Raw genomic sequence first — 12,049 nt, forward strand, 5'->3', positions numbered from 1 at the left:
AATGTATTCTTCAAACAGGGTATGCATTCAATTACAAAACTATAAAGTAGGGGTCAGCAATGTTTTTGGGCAGAGTGCCAAAAACACCTGCAACCTCTCTTTGTAAAAGTTGGTGTACTAGGGGCAGACAATGGGGGAGTGCAAGGGGCCCTATCCATGTTGTAGCAGTGCAGCCCTGGGCTCTTCCCTGAGGCACAAGTGCCAAACAAAATGCCTTTGTGTGCCACTCTCTGGCACGTGTGCCAGGAGCCGCCTTCCCCTGCAATAAGGCATGTACTAAATTGTTTGTAAAGCTAGTGTGTTTTTTAGATGAGCAACTAGTTGTCTGGGGGTTTTTTTGTTTTTTTTTAATAGAAGAGAATAGCTATATCTCTTTCAAACATAAATGACTTTCATTCAAAAAGACAATGAACAGGAAGTTGAGACAAATATTAGCTTGAAGTATGCATTAAGTCTGGTCCCTCACAGCTTTTATTAGGTCTCAGTCCAAATCTGGACTAACATGAAACTTCTGTAGTGATGTAGATGATACTGGTATTAAGTAGACACTAAGTTTACGTTCATTTGTGGCAAAATTTTAATCTAGCATCTCTCTCTCTTCCCCTTTTTTTTTTAAAAGCTACACCTAAAAATTAATACATCTGAATGGGCCCGTAGGCTATTGTGATACATTAAGATTGATAGTCTTGAATATACTTGGAAATACTAAACATTAAGATTCCTGGAAAGCATTACATTGAAAGTATGAATGGAACAATAAGTTGTAACATGCCATGTATTCAAACAATTTATTACCTCATAATGAACTGCCAAAACCAGTGGTCCAGACAAAAAGATGTTACTTGTAACAATGTAGAATATCTTTGTTGCTCCTTTGTATTGTGGTTTAGTTGGAATGTGTGGCATGTTACAAATAGGATGATAGTGTTTGGCTAGGTCCTCCAGCATCCTAATGTGGACTGCCCCACTCCATTCTTTTTCCAAGAGGACTGGGTATGGCTTACTCATACTGAGGCAGCAGATTGTGGGATTCATGTCCCGTCCTCCATTTCCCAAACCAGTCTTGAAGGCTGCTTCTTTAAGGAGCCAATTAGCATCCCTGTGAAAGCCCTAGTGTAATCAGACAGTCAGTATTGATACGCTTTATTTGCATGCTGCAAAATAAGAGCAGAGGGGAAATTTTGTTCAGAAAATTGTAGTAAAGGACAAGATAGAGAGAGGAAAAAAGCCTACACAAAAGCACCTTTATAAGGTGCCCTGGAAGAATTTATGCCCTGCTATTCCTCACCCCCTTCCACCCCTGCTCTTTGCATGGGCCACCTCTCTGCAAGACTTGGAGCAGTTCCTTCACTCAGGAGGAGGCAGCTGATGAGCTCAGAGCTCACTTCTCATTAGCTGTACAGCTGGAGGTGGGGTGGGGTATGAGAACCACTGCCAGCAGCTCTTCAGCTTCACAGGCTGGCAGAGCAAGTTCCCAGCCCACTTTTCCCAGGGTGGCTACACCAGCCTCCCTTGGGGGAATTCAACAGCAGCAGGAAAACTCTTGATGTTCCAAGTTGCTTACCCTCATTTCTTTACTACCTAGGCAGCAAGTTCACTTGATGCTGAAGATGGTCTGCGATTCATGCAGGAAATGATTGAACTTTCCAGTCAGCAACAAAAAGAGCAGCAGCTACCCCCTCGTGCTGTTCAAATTGTTTCTCACCCATTCTTTGGTAGGGTGGTCTTGACTGCTGGGCCAGCACAGTTTGGAACAGATCTGTCCAAACACAAAGCAGGGGTATGTACAGCATGCAGACCTTTAGCATGTGATGTTCTCTTCAGTTTTTTTGTGTAATTGTTTACTTTCTCAGACAATTGCATCAGTTTTAATTTTGTAGTATTTTTAATTAAAAGCATGTGGCTAGATTCAATTACAATAAAGACTTACAGTTAGAATCACAGGGCTCAAGGACTTTGAGGGACATCCAGTCCAAACCCTTACACAAGATGCAGGGTTCACTATTCTTAACTTCCCTGAAACAGATGTTTATCTAGCCTCTCCTTTAAAAAGACCTCTGATGAAGGAGACTGCAGCTTCCCTAGGTGGCTTGTTCCATTGTCCTGTCATTTCAGATGTTTTCCCCAATATTAGAAATGTATTGTTAGAGTTAGAAGATGGGATTTTAGGTGAATAGTTTTAATCCTGTCTGCACATGTTCTTCTGCGCTCCTTAAGCACCAAACAATGTAGGACTCAAGTTCCAGGTATATGTGCCCAAAGTCACTGTTATGAAAATATTCACATGTAAAGTCTTAGTATTTGGACTACAGTGAGCATCCAAAATATTTTAAATGTTTAAAGAACTCTCTTTAGCTTACCAGGGAAGGTGAAAGGAACTATTTGCATCTGTGTTGCTGGCTAGGGAGAGAGAACAGGGAGAAATTATTGCACGGGTAACTTCCTACTGAAATGAATGGCAAAATGCCCACTGACTTTGTGGGATAGGATATAAGTTCAAAGGTGTGTTGTATGCATAGGAAAGGTTTCCAAGAGCAATAGCTATGTTCTGTCATCACTGTTGGACTGGTCTTAATTAAGAATATTCTGTGTTTTGTTTAATTAAAGGCTATTAAGATGTGGGGCCAGTATTTGTAACTCTTCCCTAGTTTGCAAAGTATGAAAACAAAATTGATTTAAAATGTTTCAAGAAACAAGTTTAAATCAGTCTTGCAAAAAATTGTCCAATCCAGTTTCAGTCCTCCTGTTTTTTTTTATCACTTGCTCCTTATAGCTAAAATGAAGGAGCTTTTCTTCGTAGTGAGGGCTCTTTTAGAATGCTAGGAAACACTCCCCTTTAATTTTGGGATGGAACAATGTAAAAAACCTAAGGCATTCTGATAGACTTGAATCTAGTATTTTAAATCATTGCATCTCTCAAACAGACAAGAGGATTTGTTGCAACCGTTAAACCATATAATGGATGTTCGGAGATCACTAATCCTGAAGCAGTGAAGGAGAAAATTGCTTTGATGCAGAGAGGCCAGTGCATGTTTGCTGAAAAGGCACGAAACATCCAAAAAGCTGGTGCAATAGGCGGCATTGTTATTGGTAAATAAAACTAAGTCTGTTTGTATGAATGTGTAATGTTCAAGGTGGTTGTTCTGATACTACACAAACATTTTCAAGGATGGCAGGCATCTGTTACATTCTTGTTAGCAGTCTGTACTAGAAGACATCTTGTTATCAAAACATGTTCAAATATGTACACAAACAATATTGTTCTAATATCCCTTTTCATACAAGAATGGAGCAAGGCATATCTAATCAGCAAGAACAAATCTCAATCACTAGTAGAAGTTAACTATTCTAATTTTCTAAATTGCTATTCTAATTTTCATTTTGAGATGCAGATAAATGTTTGAGAAGTAGTTGTTCATGGGTGCGTCTACAGTTTGCCCTACAGTGACGTAGGGATGCGCTACGTCACTGTATGGTGCACTACGGCGATGTAGTGATCACCACTACACACATCTACATGTAGCTGTGCATCTGCACATGATCACTGGTTACGTGTTCCCCAGGTATAGCGCACCACTGGTGTAGTGGCAAAATTTAACCGTGTGCCGCATGCACAGCTCAGTAACCACCCGTACTGCGCCATGTTTTAGTACATCCAAGAGGAAGTACTAAAGCATGGTGCCATAGCAACATCACCGTATGGTGATGTGTGTTCCTTATGTGTGGTTTGTTTTTTATATATACTTTAGCCTTTTGCATGTTTTCACCAATATTGCATTTCCAGGGAAGTTCTTAGGAAGAGAGTTCAGCATTACTCTTTCCAACATCCAGCTAAGTCTTTCAAATTAGGAGTGTACCTATACAATTTTCTTCTCTGTTATGCCATATTCTGCTGTTTGTAATTGTAAATGTTAGATGCTTATAATATCTGCCCTAAACCTGTATACATTCAATTTTCTTAAAATTGAGTAACTTAGAAGTATTCCTGTATAGGAAATACCTAATAAGGTCTATACTGAGAACTTATTAGTTAGAACCCCTACCTCCAAATTCAGTGCTGTTCCAGCAGTTCCTTCCTGCACTATCCAGTTCAGCCTCATTCTCACAGAACAGTGAGCATCTATCAACCATTTAGGCAAACTGAAAATAAAAGATAAACTTAATGTGGAAGATGCCAGAAAGATTCCCCTACACTGCAACTTCTTATAATTGTCTTGTCCGAATGAAATCAACTTAGTATTATACTTCTACATCTCTTTAAATCTCAATTTGTTTCTTTTCACCCAGAAAATTCTTAGCTGATTGTCAGGAGGAAACAAGGTTGGAATTATTGAAATTATTTCTGACAATTTACAGCCCTCCTGGAAATTCGAAACCATCTATTTAATATAGAAAGCTACTATTGCAGGATAATTTTTAAGACATTACCATCATCTTTCAAAACAATGAAATATTAACTGTGTGACAGAAAAGTTTGCTTACTCTGACTTTTTGTTGGCTAGATGACAATGAGGGAAGCAGTAGTGACACTGCACCCCTGTTCCAAATGGCTGGTGATGGAAAGAATACAGATGATATCACAATTCCTATGCTCTTTCTATTCAACAAAGAAGGAAATATTATACTGGATGCAATCCGGGAATATGAGGCTGTAGAGGTGCTTCTCTCCGATAAAGCAAAAGACAGAGGTATGGACAAAGTTATGTGCTATATACAGATCAGCAGTAATCTTTATTGGTTTTTGTGATGTGAAGTATACCATAACAGTAGTTCTTACTGCTACCTGAAGAAATAGATGAGCTGGGACTGATGTAAAACTATTGTACGACTTCTCTTAAATCCACTTTTACTCTTGAATGTTAGTACTAATTTCTTTCAAGCTGTGGGTGGAAACAGATGTCACCTTTCATTGCCTGTATGATGGCACAAGGGCCAAGCAAACCAGATGTCCACTCCCCTTGTTATGCCATAAATGCCCAAAATTTATGGCTGCAAAAAGGTGAGATTAATTGTGCCACTATTTACTGTGTATTTTTAGTTGCTTTGTGGTGGAAAGCCTAGGCAACCTGGAGCTGTCAGCTCTCTGCAGCTGCCCCAGGCAGGCACTTCGGGGTTTGAGGGGACCAGTCCTGTGTACCACAGAAATTCCCATGCAGTATTGAGCCCCTCAGGTCCCAAGGGCACCAACTCAGCTTTCCCCTCTTAGAGATGTACCCTGGGAAATATCTGCCTGTTTTTACTTGAAATTTTTTGCACAAGGTATTCCCAGAATTAAAGATATAACATATGGTTTAATACTGTTGGTGTTAAGAGTTAGATTTTGAGTAACAGGGCAGTGCAATCTTTAATTTTTAGGCCTCTTAAACAATGTTTGAAAGACTTTTGGCTTTCCCACAGCAGGGATAGTTTGAGTGTGTTAGTACTTTAATCTGTAGACATTTCTTACTGATAGGTTCTTTTTTTTCCTCCAGGCTAGACATGATTTTTTTTCCTTGCCAAAACTAGGCAGAAGCCATTCTCTTTAAGAGAGTAAGGCTGCCAAAACATGTAGCTTTATATAATTTTCTTTCCTGTATGGCTGTAGCAATTTCATCAGCATAAATGATGAATAAAACCATAAATGAAAATGTTTGCACAGCTAAGAGATTATTTCTAGGCTTTCCTTTAGCAAACCTTCCCCTCACTAGTGTTTAAACTCCTGTAATCCTGCTTTGTTTAAACAGGGTATTTGGAGAACAGGATCAGAAATAAACTTGGCCTCCTTTAGCAAGTCAGTAAATTTTTATTTTATTTTTTTTCTTGCATATACAAAGCTGACACATTGAAAGTTACCATATTTTCAGCTTCCTCCTAGGGAATCCTTCAAGAGTCCCTTTATTAATAACAATGGGTAAACTGTAAAGTAGGTCAAAAGGAGTGAATTCATTAAATCCTTTCTGGGGAAAGTGCTCTGAAGACACCAGTCGTCCTTTTCCAAAAAAACACAAGACATTATGTACTTGTGGAGGTTTAATGTGTGTCCTTTCTCTCCTCCTTTGTGCTATCATTGGAATTTCAGCAACAATCTTTAAAGGTAAAATGATTCCAAACTACATTATTGATAGCAGTAAGTATTTTTATATTAATAATAAACTTCTATACAGTTGGCCTAACTAGAATTTTGAAGTACATTTCCTTTGTATGAGGGCATTCGAGTTCAACGTTTTATATAATTAAACCCAGTGGCGACTGGGTGTTTTTTCTAGTTAACCAGATGAAGTCATGATTGCCCATTTTAATCCTTTTTCAACTGTACTCTTTATTTTCTAAAGAGAGGTGCATTCTCGTGGTTAACCCCATTAAAATATGTATGTTCACAGACTAAACAAAGCCTTTACGCTATACTTAGAATTTTCTTGCTATCCAGGATGCTACAGTACAATTACTTACATTTCATTTAAGCAATTATGTACTTTAATTTCAGATTCTTATTAATTTTATTTTAGAATGTTAGAAAATGGATAATCATATAATGTTTATGTGTGAATCTTTAATATAATGCTTCATTTGTCATATTTATGAAGTTTGGACCCCAAAATTTGATGTGTTTTCCCTCTGATTCTTATGATAAAAAAGCGCACAGCCTGTGACTGTGTGCACAAACATGGATACAACCTGTTTAAAAAATGTTTTAAGGGATTATAATTATTTTAGGCCTTAACAGATTTTGCTTGCAATTCAGATTTCATTTTAAACAGTTATTTTAAAAAATAATACTTAAATCTAAAGATGCCTGATTTTCTTTTTTAAAAGGTCATATTATCAACACTGACTAATTTAGAAAAATCTTGTAACATTTATTAACGTTAACTAATGTAAGGCGTCTTTTTTAAGTAGTAGGTCTTAACATTTTAGTACTTATTTTTTCACGCAACCATGCCAATTAATTGAATTAGGACCCCACTCAGTTATCCATATTCTAACCTAAAAATTTTGGGATTTCATAATCCAAGGCTGAGCTGTCAGGTAGTTTGAGATCCAGAGGGGGTTGAGATAGCAGTGGCCCAAAACTCAGCCTCCTGTAGTAGTATTATCACTACAGTAATCAAGCAGGAGGAACCAGACCTGATGCTGTGCCAGTGAACTGGCTGTGCTTTTTAATAACAATTAAATGATTAATAATTTTATAATCAAACTTTTCACTCTGCTGGCATTTGATATACAGCACATTATAAGACTAAAGTTCAGGTCCTATTCCACCTATTGGGCAGCCAGGTGTCTAAGAGCGACATATACAGGTATCTGAAAAACTGTGAATACAGAAGGTTTGTGAATCCTTCTGTGTCGTGCTTTTTTTGCCTTAATGTTAGGGCAGAGATAAAAGATTGGCTTTTGTGATGCACTAAATGGTTTTTCCAAGGACTCAAGCAAGGTGGAATGGGCTGTGGCCCTTAATCTCCACACCAGTAAAATCTGTACTTTCCTGAAGGCTGGAATAAGATCAAGGGAAGCAGTTGAAAATAAAATGTTAGCTTTCTGATGCGTTTTCAGATGCTATTTCAAAATACTCACAGAGTTTTTCTTGTTTTTAACTAAGATTTGGAAATGGAAAACATGGAACAGAAGTTTTTAGAAAATGATTCGCATAAGCAGAGCTCCGATGAGACTTTGAGGTCTCAGGACCCCAGCTTGGTCAGTCAACAGCCTGCTGAAGATGCAAATTCTGCTACCGTTCACTTGGATTCATTGTCTGTTGATGCAGACACCGATAGTGTTTCTATTTCAAACCAGGATTCCTATATCCTGGAAAACCATGAGGCTAGTATCCAGGAGACAGATTGCACAAAATTAAATAACCAGCCTCAGGAACAAACAGAGATGGAGACAGATTCAGACTCCAATGTAAATTGGGATGATGATGATAAGGTCCAGCCTATGGAATCCATATTAGCAGACTGGAATGAAGATATAGAAGCATTTGAAATGATGGAAAAGGATGAACTATGACTTACAATAATAACTTATTTCTGGGTAAGCAAAATGCAGAACTTCTTGGGTAAAAGTGAGGCCCTAATATCTGAGAACTAAAAAAACTTGTTCAGTATTGTGATGAGCAACCAGGTTTCACCTGGATAATATCATAGAAACCCAGCACGTGTTATTGTTTTAATTTTTCCTGTTTCGAAATGGGAATGTGCAATCGAACCATGTTGTATGGCTCCATTGCATGGTGCTGTAACACAGGAGGCTTATTCAGGGAATGAATCTGACTTCTGCATTCCAGGCTTCAAGAGATCAGGTTGCCTTGGCCTCTGGAAAGGCAAACATTGAATGCGGTGGGGTTAATGTACCACTGGTTGGTTGGCTGGTTATGGTATGGTGATAACACTTAAAACCAGTCAGTCAGCTGCTATTTTAGTGAAAGTGAGGGTACAGTTTCACCGATCTATGCTGGATTGGGTATAAAGGCCTTCATGGATAGAAACAGGTGAAATTGTTAGATATTTCCTTTTATAGTGTAAGATGGTAAGATGTAGCTAGAGGCAGCTTGATTTGTCCTCTGACATCATCACAATATAGCAACGTTGCTCATCACTCCTTCCATCTATTGCTTTGAAAAATGACTGAGATGACTTGGATTTTTCCTTTTCTGCTCTTACTTCAACTGGAGAAGCTGTATAAACCAAAGGTAATGTCTGCTCTGTTAGTGAGTTCCTTTAGGAAAACTGCTAACTGGAGGACAACTAGATAGTCTCAGTATATTGTTAAGATTTTATACTTGAATTTAGGTAAATTGGGCAAGATACATTTTTCCTCTTTGACTTCCCATGTTGAAATCTATTAAGTTTACTCTATCCTAAGATGCAGAACTTAGCATTGTTGTTGCTCTCTGAAAATACTCAGTAGAATTAGAGCAGAATTTTTACAAAAAAAAATACTATTCCTTTCTCTCCAAGTTTTTATTGCCAACAATCAGCCTGACATAATCACTTCTTATATGTGACACTTTGGGCAAGAATGCCAGTATCAATAGTGAAGTGCAACTCCGCGGTTGGGTCCATAGTTTAAAATGTGGTGGTATGAATTTTGAAGAATGATTGATATAATTCTTTAGGACTTGTGTTTTTAACTTGCAGGTAAGTGTGGTTCCTAAGTTATGTTAAATCATGTTTTTGTAATTTGTCTATTTAAAATGAGGATGTGTTTAAACAAACCTAAATATAGCAAAATTATATAAACAAATTATAAATGGTATAACTGTCCAAAGATACTGCCAAAAACTTGATATATATAGTTTTTAGTTAATTATGGTTTGGCTCCATATTCTTAACACTGCCTATATTCTGTACCAGACTAAAAATGAAAATTGAATATGTAGTTTTTTGCAGTAGAATACATATGTCCCAGCCTGAAGTGCACCAGGCGTCCTTCTGGTGAGTTTTAAACGCGCAGAATAAGCAAATGTTAAGCAGTACAGCCATACTGTATTTACTTATGTATTTTCATGTAAAATGTGAATTGAGAAATCCCAAACAAATGTTATATACATGTAATCTTGCAATGTCACTTGCTTTCAAGAGTTTCAAAATGCACAAGCACCTTTTGAGAGCACTATAGTCTATCAAACATCATACACAAATGTAGTGAATCTGAGTGACCTAGAGTAGGAATTAATTTTGATGGGGAAGTGGAGCAACAAGGAGATGGTGAATAAGTGTCCTTTTTAAATTAACTTTTAAAATGTAGTTTTAATTTCTTTGCACATATTACTGTATAGAGGTTTGGGTTTAACATTGGTACTTTAGAAAGCATGAAGCAGCTGAGTTTTAATAGTTTGTCACTTAGACTGAGGGGTTGATTTTCAAAGAGGAGGATTATTTATCCAAGGAATTTTGATCACGGGAGCCTTTTAAGTGTCCTTCATAACTTTTGCGTCCTGCTTCCTCATAGAACCCATTGACTTCAATGGATGTGGCTGTAGATGCCAATTTTGAGGAGCACGGCTGTGGGTTGGTGTAGGTCAGAAACCTTAACTCTGAAAGTAAATTAGATAATTCCAAATGTCAGAGCCAAGTGCCACTATTGAGCCTCTTCATTTTAGTGCTCTTGATTAGGTTACTTTAGTCAAAGCTGCAGCAATTACGTGCTTATTTGCTAGTCTTGGTGGATAGAATTATTTCGGTATTTTAAAGATGGTAGGTAAAGTGGTTCTCTGATCATTGTTAGCATCTTGTTTGTCAAATCTTAAGCTTGACATGCTGGCTCAAATTTTATTTTTTCTTGCAGAATGATTTATTTTTTAGCTGAGAATTTTGTCTTTACAAATATTCAAGTGGATGTTCTAACTCTCCCAGCCACCACAGAGTCATCTTTCCTAACTGTCTGCTTCACACTAAGCATAAACACCTGCACACTTATGACATAAATGCAGACTGTTTTCCTTCCTGTGGATTTAGGGATTGCTAAGAATCTCTCAGTATGGGTTTGAAGTATCTCTTCGGTGGTGGTCTACCTCAGAGAAATGTTGCCTCCTTATATATATATATATATATATTTTTTTTTTTTAAGGTAATTTAACTTTACCGTCTGAAGTGATCATGACAGCCATAGATAGCCATGTTTGATGAGAGAGGTTTACATGCTGTTTACAGAACTGAATCAGGTAAAGTTGACCTTTTGGGAAAGAGAAGGATAAATTAGGGTGACAGTCTTATTCAGGTTGGTTGTTTTTTTTCCACTTCGTTTCCTAATAAGGAAATTGACTTTAGTTCACTTCTTCATATTGTTCTGAAAATAGTTTTCTATAATATGTTGTTTTAAAAGAAAAAGGAATGTAAGATTGAACAGAAAATTCTTTTAGTGAGGAAAAAGGAGGGGGGTCCTTTGCAAGATTTTAAAAACCTTTATTGTCCTTGAAGAATATTGCTCTTGCCTCATTCTAAAGTGTGGTCACCTGGATATTTCCCTGCTGCAATTTATGGTATTCGGTGAATTGAAAAAGTACCGGATTCTAATCTAGAACTAGCACTTATTCCATCTCATGTGATTCCTAGTAGCCAATTAATATCTCCCTGATGTTAGAGAGAGAGTCTCTATTGTTTACATTTACTGTTTCTTAATGAAGTTTAAAAATAAGCCCAGCATTGTTCCTCCTGCCAAGGTTACGTAAGGAAGCTTGGCTTTAGTTGTGAAATAATTTATGCTGAGATGGTGGTAAATGTTAGAACAGGACATCTTATGCAAAAGGCTCCAGTCAGAACATAGAATAAAAAACATTCTGTGAATGAAATATTGTATGTTCAGATTTTATAAAAATTTTTTACCAGCCCAATTTACAGCCGTATATTTTCTTATGATGTAATTTATGAAAGATGTCTAACAGGTGCTGTAATACTACTGTTGTTGGGTTTTACTGTCTGGTGATAGCAGTGTATACAATATTTCTAAGGGCAATTATGTACTGTGATGTAAGAGTCTGGGCTATAAAAAATGTACATAATTCTTGTAATATAATTGTGTACTTGATTATAATTGCCAATTGTAAAGATTTAATAAAAATGTAAATATTCTGGTCAAATGGCTCAAAATAACTAAATCAAAATGTTGTGTGAAGCCAGGGGCATTCAGTTGTTTTAAGAGCTGCTGTTTTAAGAGTTCACAGCTTTACTGCAAGAAACTTTTTGCCTCGAGGCCTATTTTTATAGATTATGGACACATCTACACCTTACTGCAGTGCAGTCTGGGTGAGTTTTCTTTTCCATGCCTTTTACTTTGCATGAAGAAATGTAAATATTCATATGCTCATAGACTGAGAGAGTGACTCTGAATCTTAGTAGTTGGGACCCTCATGAGGAAGATGTGCCTGCTCCACTGCATGCTTAACCCAGGGGTGTCAAACATAAGGCCCCCAACGCTGCCCCTGGGTCTGATCAGACTTGGCGCGTGCCTGTGGCATGGGGCCAGTCAGTGGGCTCAATCCAGCCTATGGATCCCCTCCCCCAGCTAGATTGAGCTCCTGAATCCCCTTTCCCTCTGCCTCCCCCTGCCCTGATCCTGTCACTTCTCAGCC

The 12,049-nt window shown here is 37.7% G+C and overlaps 1 protein-coding gene across 2 annotated transcripts in view; it reads left to right on the top strand.

Moving 5' to 3' along the window:
• Positions 1–11,557, top strand: part of EDEM3 (ER degradation enhancing alpha-mannosidase like protein 3) — a 52,814-nt gene extending 41,257 nt beyond the window's left edge. The window contains exons 17-21 of one of the 2 annotated variants that reach the window (XM_019501737.1): positions 1,586–1,780; positions 2,925–3,090; positions 4,503–4,688; positions 6,059–6,106; positions 7,577–11,557. In XM_019501737.1, the coding sequence (XP_019357282.1) occupies positions 1,586–1,780; positions 2,925–3,090; positions 4,503–4,688; positions 6,059–6,106; positions 7,577–7,986 (1,005 nt within the window). In that variant the 3' untranslated portion in view covers positions 7,987–11,557. The remainder of the gene's footprint in view (positions 1–1,585; positions 1,781–2,924; positions 3,091–4,502; positions 4,689–6,058; positions 6,107–7,576) is intronic. The other variant, XM_019501736.1, reaches the window with a different exon arrangement.
• Positions 11,558–12,049: the final 492 nt, after the last annotated feature.

Source organism: Gavialis gangeticus, unplaced genomic scaffold (genome assembly GCF_001723915.1).
Source record: "Gavialis gangeticus isolate Ggan-Ray unplaced genomic scaffold, GavGan_comp1, whole genome shotgun sequence".
NCBI classification, from domain to species: domain Eukaryota; kingdom Metazoa; phylum Chordata; order Crocodylia; family Gavialidae; genus Gavialis; species Gavialis gangeticus.